The sequence below is a fragment of the Homalodisca vitripennis genome, unplaced genomic scaffold (assembly GCF_021130785.1).
Source record: "Homalodisca vitripennis isolate AUS2020 unplaced genomic scaffold, UT_GWSS_2.1 ScUCBcl_1390;HRSCAF=4951, whole genome shotgun sequence".
Lineage (NCBI taxonomy): Eukaryota > Metazoa > Arthropoda > Insecta > Hemiptera > Cicadellidae > Homalodisca > Homalodisca vitripennis.
In genome coordinates this window covers 3,522-18,738 of record NW_025777492.1, presented here as the reverse complement: position 1 = coordinate 18,738, position 15,217 = coordinate 3,522, and the positions used below count along the sequence as shown (strand labels likewise).

At 43.4% G+C, this 15,217-nt stretch overlaps 1 protein-coding gene across 1 annotated transcript; it reads right to left on the bottom strand.

Moving 5' to 3' along the window:
- Positions 1-13,722: 13,722 nt before the first annotated feature.
- On the bottom strand, positions 13,723-14,701 carry LOC124371406 (protein ANTAGONIST OF LIKE HETEROCHROMATIN PROTEIN 1-like; the record flags this gene model as incomplete). The annotated part of the gene is made up of 1 exon (XM_046829738.1): positions 13,723-14,701. A coding segment is annotated over one exon (843 nt), but the record flags the coding sequence as incomplete, so codon positions are not given.
- Between the last annotated feature and the right edge of the window lie 516 nt (positions 14,702-15,217).

Sequence of the window (15,217 nt, the reverse complement as noted above, 5' to 3'; positions counted from 1 at the left end):
GGTTATTTTCCAGATCCATAGTAGAATCTCTTTCTACAACTCTATCATTTTTTTTTGTGCTTGAGAAGGGTTTTAAAAATTTTTTTGCTTAAACATTTTTCAAAATCCAAAATTTTTCAGTCATTTCTGGTGGCAGGGGGTTGTTTCCCCCTTGGGGGTTTTTGCCCCCTGTCATCCCACTTCCCGGGAGTCTGGTTTATTGGCGCCGTCGGCTGCCCCCTTGGTGCCTTGGCGCCAAGCCCAAAGGAGAGGCTGTCAGGTTTGGTCTATGGGAGTTTCTGATGGGATCTATCCCGACCGGTCGCTGGAATACCTCTCCAAGTGCCTATCATCTGGGTCCAACCCTTAAGCAAGGTTACCCGGGCGGGATAAACTCCACATTTGGCTGCTTGGAGGAACTAAAGATGAAGGCTTATCCCTAACCCCTTCGGGGGAAATCGGGCCTCGGGGCTGACACCCCCTTGGCCTTTGCCTACTGTGTCTTCGACCAGGATGATGAAGCCTCGGATACGGAGCGGTACGTTCCCGCCCCTCCGTTAACACCTCAGGGGAACACCGGATACGACCTGGCGAGTCCCCGGACCCTGAGAATCTATCTCCCCTTCGAGTCAACCCTATGCCCAGTATGTCTCGCTGGGCGGAAGGGGAGATATAGGGCACTGAGTGTGGAGGACTATATACAACACATCCACAATAAGCTTGCGGGGCTATCGCTTCACTACGCGTGTAGGCGGTGCTCCAACGTCTACCTTAGTCGGCATGCTGCTCAGTGTCACGTACCGAAGTGCCCCGGCCCTCGAGGTGCCTGCAGATCAAGGGGTCACATGTTCGGTATGTAATCGAGTCTTTAGGACGCAGAGGGGTCTCTCGACCCACGAGAGAAAGCGCGCATCCAGTAGTCAGGGACCAGAAGCGCGCTGCTGCCGCAGCTCCTAAAGCGCAGCAACCCCGTACGCCTGGCGGGAGGGGGAAGTTCACACTGGATGAACTGAACCTTATGTACCGCATGGAGCAACATCATCATGGCCATCCTCGGATCGCTATGTTGATGGCGGCAGAAATCCCCTCTAAAACTGCCAAACAGATCAGGGATAAGCGGAGGGAGCCAACGTACATCTTGGCTCGTGACCGATACCTGGCGGAGGCCAATGAAACGGCTGATGACCCAGGTGCCGGTCCCAGTTCCTGCTGAACCTGGGGATCCTGGTGACGGGGGTTCGTCCTCCCCGTCTTCACCAGCCAGGTCCCAGGCCTCTGATCTCTCGTCGTCCTCGGAAGGTGAAGTGGTGCCCCACCACGAGGACCCGAATGACCCTCCCAGTCCCGTCCAGGGGGCTGGGGATGTACAGGGAGGTGGTAATCTAGAAGCTTCAACTCGTGGGGAGGCGGCTGAGGTTGAAGAGAGACCTGGCGGTGAGAGTGGCTCTCCCGCCCGCCCGGTTACCGGAGCCGAGGGCTTGCCCGCGGCGATCACCCTGGTAACGCCGGAGGCCCACGCAATGGTCGATCGCCCTCAGACCCCTCTTAACCCCACCCCAGAGCCACTGTCGGAGGAACAGTGGCGGGCAGGACTTCTAACACAGTTGAGGGATTGGAACACCTCAACTGGTCCTGAGATTACTCAGGAAGTCGTGGATTGTGTTTACACTTCCTTGGTCGGGTTCCTGAATACCACCCAGGGCCCGCCACCGGCAGAACGAGCCAGGGTTGACCGTCCCCGTAGCAAAAGGTCAGGTAAGCGGGCGCAGAAGCGCTATCGGTACGCCCGCGCTCAGGAGCTCTACAAGAAGGACCCTGCCCTTCTTGCTAAGCATGTCCGCATGGATACGGATTTTACGGCTTCACGTACCCAGGAGCTAGACCGGATCGACGTACAAGAGCTGTACAGATCACTTTGGGGGACCGAAGTGCCGATCCGTCTAGAAGACTCTGCCGCTGAGCCACCTATTGGTCTGGACTTGTTCGGACCGATAGAAGTCGCTGAGGTTAGGAAGCGACTTGGCAGAGTCAAGGGCTCCGCAGCCGCAGGGCCTGACAAGATTACAAAGGCTCTCTTGTCAGGTCGCTGTCAACACCGGCTGTTAGCAGGTTTCTTTACCCTCGTGCTGGCCTCCGGGTATCTGCCTACCCCATGGAGCGAGAATCGGACCACGCTGATTCTCAAAGAGGGTAAAGATGCATCCGTGGTATCTAACTACTGGCCGATCACGATAAGCTCTCTCCAAAGTCGCCTCTTCTGGGGAGTCGTTGATCAAAGGCTGAGGGCCATAATAGGCCTGAACCCCAAGCAGAAGGGGTTCGTGGCGGAGGCGGGCTGCTTCCGCAACGTGAGGATCCTCGACCAGCTGAACAGACTTATGAAAACCGAGACTGGCGATGTTGGCATTGTCTTACACATTTCTAAAGTTTTTGACACTGTGCCACACGCAGCGATAGGACATGCGCTCCGGCGTAAGGGGGTTCCGACTCCCTTAGTCGGGTTGGTCTGGTCGAGCTATCGGGCCGTTTACACCCGAATAGCTCATCCACAAGGGGCAATAGAAATCAAACTCCAGAGGGGCGTTAAGCAGGGAGACCCGTTAAGTCCCCTGTTAATCAACCTGGTTCTCGAACCATTGCTTGAACGTCTGGAGGCAACACCGGGGTTTGCTCTCCCTCAAGGAGGCAATATCTCTTGCTTGGCCTTTGCCGACGACTTGGTTCTCCTTGCGTCGGATGCCTCAAAGGCCCAGCTTCTCTTAGATGCGTCGTTGACTACTTAGGCGCCCTCGGTATGTCTCTATCAGTTCCCAAGTCAATCGCATATGGGATAGAGCGTACCCGAGACTCTTGGTATCTAAGAGATCCCGGTGTAGAAAAGCATGGAGTGCGTATCCGCGCGGCCACTGCGGACGAACACCTCGTGTATTTGGGCACGAGGTACTCACTCTGGAACGGCATACAAGTGGAACATGTGCAGACCGACCTAACGGTCATCCTGCAGAGAGTCGAGCGCCTCGCTCTCAAGCCGTTCCAAAAGTTGGATCTGATCCAACGATTCCTGGTCCCCGGCTTCCTGCATCAGCTGGTTATCGCTTTTCCAGCGATCACCCTCCTCCGGGCGATCGACCAAGAGCTGCGGGTTGCCATTAAGCGCATGCTGAACTTGCCACAGTCCATATGCGATGGTGTAATTCACTGTGGCAAGGGGGATGGTGGACTAGGAATCCCGAGGCTAGAATTTCTAGTTCCTCGTGTGGCACTTGGCCTGGGCCTCCGGTTTCAAGACTCACCGGACCCGGCCATTCGAGCTCTGTACGGTTGCGCCAGTACTACTGCGAATCTCCGTACGACCGCCAACTCAGTAAGGATTAACTATCCTTATACCACCGCCGATTTGCGGCAATTTAAAAATCGGTGTGTGAGAGCAGAGCTCACCAGGTGGGAGAACCTAGGCTCACAGGGCAAGGCCGCCCTTTCCCTCAGAGGCGACAGAGTGGGGAATGCAGTGATGTATGAACCGTCTCTGTTGAGGCCTTGTACATGCACGACGGCCCTGCAGCGTCGTACGAATACAGGAGGTAATCGTACTACCATCAACAGGTACTCCCCCCAACCGGATCTGACATGCCGCAGGTGTGGCGCCAAGCTTGAGACACTTGGGCACATCTTGGGCGAGTGCGTGAGCACAAAGCCCAGTCGGATTCGTCGGCACAACGAGCTGGTAGACCTCGTTGAGGCCGAACTTATGAGGGACGGGGTATCAGAGGTCTGCAACGAACCTCGGTTACTCTCTAAAGCGTTGGGGAATCTCAAACCGGACCTGGTCGTTAAAAACCGGGAAAGGGTCTGCGTGGTCGATGTCACCGTCCGCCACGAGGATGGGATCAACCTTCAGCGTGGAAGGGAGGACAAGATTCGGAAATACCGAAGTCTGATCCCCGAGCTGATGACCCGTATGGGAGGCACAAGTGGTGAGGTAGTGCCAATCGTGATTGGCACTAGAGGGGCGATGCCTCGGGCGACTTGTGGCGGACTCAAGAGTCTTGGTATCAGGCGTCCGGGGTGTCTGAAGAGTATGTCTCTCATTGCTCTTCGGAGTAGTGTGGAGATCTACCACCAGTTCATGGACTATGCCCAGTTTGTTCCACCATGACACTGGTCCCTCTATGATCACAACTTAAATGACTTGTCGGCACTTTAGCTCGGCCGGCCCCCCTACGCTTAGTGTCCTGCGGGCGGGACACACCTCCGCGGGGGGAGCCGATGCGAATCCGCTGGGCCCTTTACACCCAGCGGGCGGCGGGTCACTTGTCGGAAGGCGAGTGAGTGGGGACCTCCGCGAGGTTTTCCCTGGGCAATGCTCCGAAAGGAGTAGCTAATCCCCATCCCTGGATGGAAGACCTCCATCCGGGGCCCGCTTGCCTGGTTTTTCCAAGCACGCCGAAACCGCCCCTTGGCAGCCGCCGACCGCTGGAGAGCGGGAGGAGGGTTCTCGTTGTCCTCCATGAGAGGCAGGGAGAGCGGCGAAACGTGGGTAAGCCCTCTCCTTTCAAGATCCCATAGAAGGCAAACCTCGTCCAGGCTTGCGCCATACGAGGGAAGTCCTGGCCTGGGGCTGGTCCCCTGGTCAGCAGGAATAGCCATTCAATGTTTGAACCAGCGCATCGTGATTAAAGGTGCAGGCCGAGACATCGGGAACGGGTATACCCTCGGGAACCTGTCAGCCAAAGCTTGGCAGGGCACTCTACCCCAGTTCCCCGGGGCCCGATGTTATCTCGTTTAACCGAGTCGGGAATTCTCGCACGACTCGGGCTCGCAAGTGGCAACAGAAATCTCCGACATTTCTGTCCAATAATCACTTCCTAACCAGGGACCGAAGTGGCTGGCACCAGGATTCATACTACCGTTTGCTTCGACAGAGCAAGCTCACATCAGCTCTCTTCTGCTACACCTTCTCAGAGTGTAGCAGTTCAAGCACTCCCCACAAACAATAGCACGATCCAATCAGGAAAAGGAAGGAATTAGGAATAGGTAGGGTTTATGGATGAGACAGGGGAAAGTGCCAGGATTGGAGATGTGTCTGGCACTAGCTCGAGGTACGAAAGGTCGCCAACCTTTAAACGTTAGAATAAGACGTCCCCTTACGGAGACTAGTAGATGGAAAACCAATTGGTGGGGCCAAAGGTAGACTGTCTGAGGAGGCAATAAATAGCCTACAAAATTACTATGGGCTAGCCATTCGAAGGAATAGAAATAATTTGGAGGAGATGAAGAAGGATGTGTGGGCAACATTTTTACATAAGGCTTCATCTAACGAAAGGCCTCAACACAGCTTGTGTAACATTTCTTCGTGTAAATACAAACAGGCCCAAAGGGATAACATAGCTTATGACCACAAAAACTCTTTAGATGAAGCTGTTATTGATGTTATCAAGCCTACTTACAGAGCCCTGGCCAACCCAGAACTACTAAAGAAGTGTCTTCATGGCAAAACACAAAATGTTAAACGAGTCCTATAACTCAGTTTTGTGGTCTCGAGTTCCAAAAGTGAACTTTGTAGGCATGAAAACACTCAAATTTGGAGTATTTGACTCCATTAGAACCTATAATACAGGAAACAAAGGCAGAATTAAAGTTATACAGAATTTGGAGCTGAAACCTGGAGCTAACTGCATCAAGACACTTAGAGAAATCGATGTCACAAGGGTACAAAAAGCCGAACGAGCGAACAATGAAGACATGAAAAAGAGAAGAAAACAATCCAGGACTATTAACAAGAGAAAACTAGATCTGGAGAAGAAAGAAGATCCCCAATATGCAGCAGGAATGTTTTGATCTGTAAGTTAAAATACACTTTTTAAGCATGTTTCTCTTTTTCATTGATTCCCGAAAGTAGGCCATTTTACAAACGGATTTTGTCTCTTCTCGCAGACAGTTTAACCAATTCAATTCAAAATTTTACCAGTTGTGCATTACAATATACTTAATTGCCCCTACCACTTTTATCCTGATTGGAAAAGTTTAAGGTAGTTAAAAAAATTTTTACTTTAAAAAATTAGTTAAAAAACTAACATAAATTTTGAAAATTCAAATTTTTTTACAAATAAGTTAGAGTATTAAAAGTGGTAGGGTTCATTTGCAATATATAATTGTATAAGGTGTAAAATGTCAAAAGCCTAGCTCAAATATTTACTGAAAAAATACAAGATTGGTAAAGTAAAAATAACAAGGCGAGAATAGGTTAAATATGTGCCGTCCGTCTCTCCCCTTAAAAAAGACTTAGAAGATGCAGGGGGTTCATTTTCATGACTCAACCGCCAGAAGACGTCTTTTGGCCGTTAACAGAAAACCCAGAAGGCCAAGGAAAAAACAACTGCCAACAGCCGCTATGATGAAAAAGCGGTTGGCTTGGGCCAAAAAGTACATATTTTGGAAAGTTGAGAATTGGAGGAAGGTTTTATTTTCTGACGAGAGTCATTTTAAAGTCCAAGGTAGGAAGTTGTCCCATATAAGAAGGTCAGATAATGAACCTGTGTCACAGAAACATTTGCAACAAACAGTAAAACATCCAGTTAAAAAAATGTCTTGGGGTTGTTTTTCGGCTTAGGGCCTTTGTACCAATATCTGGAATGATGAACAGTGAGAAATATATCCCTATTCTACAAAGCAGAGTGATTCCTGAACTTAAAAAACTAAAAGCTGACTATCAAGTAAAATATCCTAAGTTTCAACATGATCTTGCACCCTGTCACGCATCCATGGCAGTTTAAAAATTCATGTAGGAACAGGGTGTTTTGTGCTTGGAATGGCCTGGAAACTCGCCTGATGTCAATCCAATCGAAAATCTCTGGTCCATTTTTAAGAAAAGATTAAGAAAAAAGGACTGCACAACTAAAGAAAAGATAATTCAATCCTGATTCAGGTTTGGTTTCGTGACCTTGAAATTCAAGAAATGTGCAAGAAACTAGCCAAGAAAACTTGAAATGTTAATACAAGCAAAAGGAGGCCACATTAAGTATTAAATGTATGTATAATGCGAAAACTTATGTAGTTAGCCTACTAAATGTTTGTTTTAACTGAAATTGGTTTTGTTCAGATTTATTTGCACATGGCTGTAAGTGCAACAATCACTGATAATTAATTATATGCATTATTGAGGTTTGTGTTATTTGTTATATTTACAGCATACCGAGTGTAACAATATTTAACTATGACCTAACTGAGAAACAGACTAGACAATTTAATAAAACTTTGCAGCTGTCTTGTTTAAATACAGGGTGCGGCAGTCAATCCCGCATTTATAAATAGCGCGCAGGAGCGTAGGAGTGGTGGGGGCCGAGCAGCCAAGGTCACCATTGTGTTCTCCTATTCATAGCATTTCAGTAGACATGGAGCCGTGGACTAAGCAACAACGTTCGTTTGCCGTGAAAGCTTTTTATCAAAGTGGTAGCTATGTAGCCGCTATGCGTCGTTTCCGAGCGCATTTTCAAATTAATCGCAATAGACCAGTGCCTTCAGTAAACGCAATTAAATTGTGGGTCGAAAACTTTGAAAATATTGGTGAAACGACAAGGAAAAGAGGTGGTAGTGCGAGATCAGTGCGAACTCCAGAGAATATTGAATGCGTTCGAATTGCTGTGGGAAGAAGTCCTCGGAGATCAGCGCGTCGACAGAGTACGGCACTTGGAATTTCTGACAGAACCGTCAGAAGAATTTTGAGGTTAGATTTACATCACCATCCTTACAAAATTCAAGTGGTTAACGCTTTGACTGAGAATGACTTTGATGCTCGACTGCGTTTCTGTAACCATTTTTTGGAAATGATTGAAGAAAATGGTGAGCTTGTTCACAACCTCTGGATGAGTGACGAGGCGCATTTTCATTTATCGGGATATGTGAACAAACAGAACTTTAGGTATTGGAGTGACCAGAACCCGCAACAATTACATCAAAAATCTCTCCATTCATCCAAGGTAACAGTTTGGTGCGCAATGTCCTCGTCGGGTATCATAGGCCATAATTTTTTTGAAAACGAAAGAGAGCAATCTGTTACCGTGAATGCTGAGCGCTATTCGACAATGTTAAGAACATTCTTCATTCCTCAGCTTCGGCAACATGAAGTGAATGAAGAAACATTGTTTCAACAAGATGGAGCAACAAGTCACTCAGCCCGCGTGAGCATGAATGTTCTTAACGGAGTTTTCCCAAACCGAGTGATTTCCCGCAATGGCCCGATTCCGTGGCCGCCCCGTTCACCAGACCTCACTGCGTGTGATTTTTTTCTCGTGGGGTTACCTAAAAAGTAAAGTATACGAAGAAAGACCTCATACTGTTGGTGAACTGAAGGCAAGAATCCGGCTAGAAATTGAGAGAATTCCTCAGCCTATGCTTCGTGATGTTATGAACAGCTTCGCAAATCGCCTGCGCGAATGCCGTACTCGGGAAGGCCGCCATCTTGCTGATGTTATTTTCAAACAGTGATTATTTTCAATGTTTCTTAAATGCTTTTTAATGTAGAAAACTATTTTATGAATATAATTTTGATATCTACGTCCGTTTATTTTTTACACCTATTTCAAAAATGCGGGATTGACTGCCGCACGCTGTATTTAATATGTATTATTTAAAATAACTTCTTATTAAAATAAGTCTTAAATTATTAATTACTTGTTAAAAATATAGTTTTATTAAATCCCTTGACCATTGTTGGTCGGTCATATCTCCACATGTCCAACATCAGTTAAAGCAAAACCCCACATGTGCCTAGTGGTTCATAACAAACCCCACATGTCCAAATTATATTTGGACGTTTTTACTTTCTAACAGTCATCTGAGGAGTTATGTGTTGTTTTTTTAGGTTCCTTTTTATACATATTATCGCATAGTACAAAACAATTTTCTTTTTAGGCCTAAATTTGTTAGATTTTAGTTTTTGGCTTGTACTGAAAACTGATGACATGGACATGTGGGGTTTTGAAAATTGACTCCTCAGTTCTGTTTATTTTTTCAATTTAGTCTAAAGAACGGGTAGGGAACTTGATTGATTAGATCCCCAGATCGTGAAGGACCAGGTCGTAAGTTAAGGGTGGGATGTATATAGAGCAGATTGTTATTTTAATAGGAATGTTTATTGCTATTATAATTGCTTGTAGATTTGTGACGATGTTCAAGATTCTGGCGTTCAAACAAGAATCCGAAAGAATCGCAGAATCGTAAAACCGCCACAGGCTATTTTATGCTGGTGATCTAAACGAAAAGTGTCATAACCATTGATTTTAAATGGTATAAGAGGACCTAATTTGGTTTTTCGAATATATATTATTTTGGGCCTTTTTGTATTTATAAGTAGTTTTAAATCCTCTAAATAACTTCCTAACCCTTTGCACGCCAACGTACCTTCTACACGGACGTCAGCCATTTTGGCGAAGCGTCCGCAATACTAATACGTTCGTTTTATTTACGATAGTCGGCTTATAAAATACTTAAATCGTTTGAAATTCGACTATTCGATAATTAAATAGTTGGATTATAAGTTATAAAGTGTTTTAATACTCTTTGGCACAGTTAATTGCTTTGATTTATAGTATTTGTTTTTAATTTGGTGGTAGGAGCTGTTCCGACGATCAGTTTGTGTCGTAGTGTAACAAGCCGTCTGCATCGTGCTGTTTACGTTTATATTTGTTTGCTTATATTGTTTTCTGAAGAACATTTGGTGTATTTCTTATATTTATATTGTAAAATGAGTAAACGAGATGTCACCAGTTAGTGAAATACCGTTATTAAGTTGACTAAATAAAGCGGGAGTGAATGTTGAGGATGACGATCTCGGTGATGGATAATATGTAGACAATATTTTACAATCAGAGGAATCAACTGTTGATTCTGATTCTTGTGAAGATGAACATATTACTGGTATTGTGGATGTTACCGATGAAGACCCTGACTTTCGGATAATTTAGGCTATTCATCAGATGAAGAACAGTTACCATCTACTTCTACAGGTAGACCGAGGGGTAGGCCTCCTCATATTCTGCCAGATACTTTTGTTGCCGATCAAATGGAAATGATGACCCTGACAATTAATAGTAAAAACTATTTTCACTGAAATGCCCAAAACACTGTCCTCAAGGTGATGAAAAGCCAATTCAATATTTCAATTTATTCTTTACTCTAAATGTACTCCAAACCTATGATACTAATCACTATACCAATGACTACATCCTAAACCACCCAAATTTGTCACCTAGTGCTAGAATGCATAATTGGCGACCTGTTTCACTTGCAGAAATTAGGGCATTATCAGCTGTCATCTTGAATATGGGACTCAATAAGAAAACAAAAATAGACATTTATTGGTCAACACTAAAGTCGCAGTCAAGTCCTTGGTTTCCTGAGATGTTCAGCCGAAACCGTTTTGAAGCCATCCCCCATTTTTTTTATTTAGTTGATAACCATACCCTCCCTAAAACTGGTGAACCTGGGTATGATCCCGCTTCTAACTTATTATACATTTGGGAAAAGGTAAATTTGTGAAGTTTAATTGTTTTTTGTTTGTTTTAATCTAAAAGAAATTTCTTGCCAAAATTACAATGTGGGTTTGTCATGTTACGTTACTAAACTTAAAAAATCTGATAATTAATTTACATTGTCTTCTGTACTCCTGTAAATTAAAGGAGGTCGTCGAGTCTATTTCTTTAGAAGTAAGTCTATACTTAATATCTTTCAGTTCTAACCAACAATTTTATGAAAATGATTAATGAAAAATAATAAGTGTAAAACCTAACGGCTATTTCTATCTCTAGGCAACTCACAAGAAATGGAATAAATCAAATTGCAACGAAAACCACCACCTGTAAATATTTGTACAAATTTAGAAAATTTTACTTAAATAAGAAATTGTTGAAGTTCTATAGTAGTCTTTAATGTAATTATTACTACTATCCATAATTGTTATTTTAAAAACAAGTGTATTGCTATGTTAATAGTTTGGTATTTTATTTACATGTTTTAGTTTACATATTAAATAGTCACAGTAATCGCGTTTTATAAAAGCGACGATAAAGGTGAAAACATTACTAAAATTATCATAATAAATAGACTAAAGAGAAAATAATGTTCTCTGAACGCGTATAAATAGCATTATTAATCGCATGTAGGATAATATGTAAGAGCCGAAAGCACGTGATAGATCGGGCGTTTCCGTAGTAAAGTCGGAGCGACTCGGCTCCCTCCGCGAGACGTGATGCGCAGTAAAGAGGTGCAAAAGGTTCTCCCCAAGGATATGTCTGAACACTGCCTCAGTTTAAATCTTGCTTTGAGTGAGTGAAGACCTATAGTGCAAACTTCTTGTGCAGTGATTGTGATTTTTAATTTTGTCCCAAGGATACGTAGGGGACAAGCGTCGGGTAAACCCGCCGCCAGTCTGCGGCGGCAGACGCGCGTGACGGGTATACCCGACGCGCCGCACCGAATGTGTTAATGAGTTATAAAAGAATATAGAAACAATATCAATCATAGTTAAAAAGAAATTTAAGCCCTCAATTTCCAGGGTAAGTCTTGGTTTTAATCATAGTCTTTTTGCCACGGAACACTTCCTTTATCAGACACAAAAAAAGTTGCATACTCGTTTCTGATGGCTTGCGCGTGTTCACTTGGTCTGCGCCCAATTCTAGGAAGGGGATAAAACGATGCCAGTTCTCTCTGATCATTTCTCCATTCCCCAGGCACAACACTTCCATCCGGTAGTGCACAGTCCAAAGCTCCAGGAGGAGCATACACTTTTGATGAAGATTTGCTTAAACGCAAGAAGTTGTGTAAGAAAAACACAAGCACTAACTACCTTTGTAGCATTGTCAGGACCAAGAAGTATAGGTTTTCTCAACACTCTGAACACCGAAATTAAAATGCCAAAAGCGTTTTTGGAACATCTGCGTGCTCTTGAAGTTCGGTAATTGAATATTCTCTTTTTGCTGCCTTTTTTTGTGGTCCTGGGTAGGGTTTCAATATATTTTCATGAAGTGCGAAAGCGTCGTCCGCAAACAATTACGTACGGTACCACAAAAACCCTACCAGGTAAAGGTTTATCAAGAGGTAAACCAGCTTCTTTGTTTTCAAACTTCTTCCACAGCTCACAATTTTTTAAAAACCCCTCCATCAGATAACCTTCCTTGACATCCCACGTACACCTACAAAAACAAGTAATTAGCATCCACAAGTGCCATTAGCACTATACTAAATTGTCCTTTGTAGTTGTAAAACTCTGTTCCACTATACGCTGGTGACTGCAAGACGACGTGTTTTGCAGTCAAGAGTACCTAGACAATGGTTAAATTGCCACTTACTTCGGTATTCATCCGCAACTGCAAACCATTCTCAGCACAAGTTGGCGTCTTAACATAAGAAGATAATGCTCTCACTAATGCTGTACATACTTCTGGAACAATATTTTATATACTTTGTTAGGATATTTTAAACACAAATACATTAGGGAATGACTCCCCGCTCGCCAAAAAACCGATGTATTAGGTCAAATTACGACATTTAAAAATATTCGCGGGGAATTAGAAGACAGTGAACCAAATGACCGTGACGCAAGTAAATCACATGTTATTGGAATTGAGATTTATTTAATTAATAATAGAGAAATATGTTAAACTTTATACGGGAACAAAATTCAAATAATTAAACTTAGCTAAACATAACCAAAATTTGTTTTTACTAAAAGTATCAAATAAAATTACGCAAAAAAGCCAATTGTGGGATAAAATGACTTGCGTATTGATGACATCAGAAAGCACATGTTGCAAAAATGTAAATAAAAAGCGATAGAAAAATAGTAGAAAATAGAAAGACTTAAATTGATCAATTATAGTGAACGTGATAAAATTCGATAATCATAAAAAAAATTAACTTATAATCAATCGTGAAGACGCTAATTTGAACGGGAGAGGGGTTGAGCATTGTTTGAGACAGTACGCAAGGTTTTGGCCCCAAATTCTTCCTTCTGTTGGGAGAGCTGAAGCAGAGAGGACGTCAGATGTGTAGATCCACCTGGCAGTGATGCAAGACGGAATTGTGCAATAGTGTATTAAAAATTATAACCGGGCGATGGGATATTGTTTTTAGTGAATAAATTAACAACAAAGCAAAGTGAGTACAATTAGTAGTGTGTATTACATCAAAATAAATTAACGTATCAAAGTGATTTGCTTTGTTTTAATATGATTAACTATCCCATCTGCGAAGAAGTGTGAGCCTTCAATGCAGTGATATTTAATTTGCACTATTATTTAACCTATTTAAAACCTGAGATGAAAATAGGCCTAGTCCTAGTGACGTATAACGTTAACACTCAGTATACTTCCAACAACACTACATACAATTTCCACAGCATAGGACACATCGACGTGGGAATTGGAAGTTTGAACATTTTTTTAAACACCGATTCGGAGAAAAATGACACAGCCAGCGTGGGACTACAACACTTTTTAAAACTGATCATACACACCGATCTTTCACACTTATTCGTTCACGGAAATTCGTATTCTGTTTTGAAATTTCTGGGCCTATTAACGTTACTTGAATGGTAGGATAAAACAACAAGTTTTATGACAAAATTGATATGTATTAATGTATTGCTTGTGCATGGATTGGTGAATGTCATTGACTCAACTAAGCTAAAAATATATATTACTTCATAATGATTCACTTAGTCTTTAACTTAAATTTCTGTTTCGAAGAACACGTTGGTCTTGCCATGAAAGTTTGCCTTCATTGACGAAGTAGGTAGCAAACTCCTCTCTGAGATTTTTGGCGGCCACATTTACATTCCCTAAGCTCGCTCGTTGTAATGCAATCATATTCGATTCATTGGTATCTAACCCAGCATTAGTAGTAGCGTCATCGTCATTCTCTTGATACGTACTGTCTTTAACTTAAATTTCTGTTTCGAAGAACACGTTGGTCTTGCCATGAAAGTTTGGCCTTCATTGACGAAGTAGGTAGCAAACTCCTCTCTGAGATTTTTGGCGGCCACATTTACATTCCCTAAGCTCGCTCGTTGTAATGCAATCATATTCGATTCATTGGTATCTAACCCAGCATTAGTAGTAGCGTCATCGTCATTCTCTTGATACGTACTGTTTGGTGGAGCGTAGATGGTAGGGTGTGTTTGCATCAAGAAATTATGCAATGCACATGTTGCCATTACTACCTTTACTATGTTCTCTGGCTCCAAATTGATTTGAGTATGGAATATGCGAAATCTGGAGGCTAGTATTCCAAACCCATTCTCGACAACGTGCCTTGCCCTTGAAACTCGGTAGTTGTAGATTTCTTTTACAGCTGAATCTAGTTGTGCTTGTCTGAAAGGTTTCATCATGTTAATTGACAGGGGAAATGCGTCATCTGCCACAAACACGTAAGGCACCTCTTTGAAATGTTCAGTAACATTGCATGGTTTTGGGATCTTAAGTTCATCACTCTGTAACGTTTCATAAAACTTAGTATTTTGAAGAACACCTCCGTCAGAAACACGCCCATTGGTCCCAAAATCCACTAAAAGGAACCGATATTTAGCATCCACTATTGCAAAAAGTACCATACTGTGTCTGCCTTTATAGTTGTAATAATATGATCCGGAATCCGCTGGAGGAACTATGTCTATATGTTTGCCGTCTATGGCACCGACGCAGTGGGGAAAATTCCATTTCTCTTCAAACTGTTTCAGCAATCACTTTACATTTCTCAGTGGTGTTAGGAAACTGGAACAAAATTAAATTCATAACAACTTTTCTCAACGTGAGTAAACAATGTTTAAATTATGGGTTTCAATATCAAGGATAAACCATTAAATCGACAATTTCCAAACCAATGTAAAAAAGAGTATTTTGTTGTGTAAAAATTGGATGGGTACACCTAGTACATAAATATTTTTTTTTTTTCAGGTGGACCGTTGGTGAAGCAGCTACAACACCGAGCAGAGAAACATCAATCAATAGCGAGGTCCCTTCGCCTGTGGTCCCAAGACCCAACTCAGATACACGTGCGGTAAGCCTACCTCCTTATTCCCGACCTAATTTGGCAAAAAAAAGAAAGTTGAAGACTTGACAACTGGTGTTTTAGTCTCAGTCAGAGACCACTTTCAGAAACCATCACGCCAAGACGACAGATATGATATAATGGGCAAATCCATTGCAATGCGAATTAGGGCATTAGAGAAACGCCAGGCTTTGAT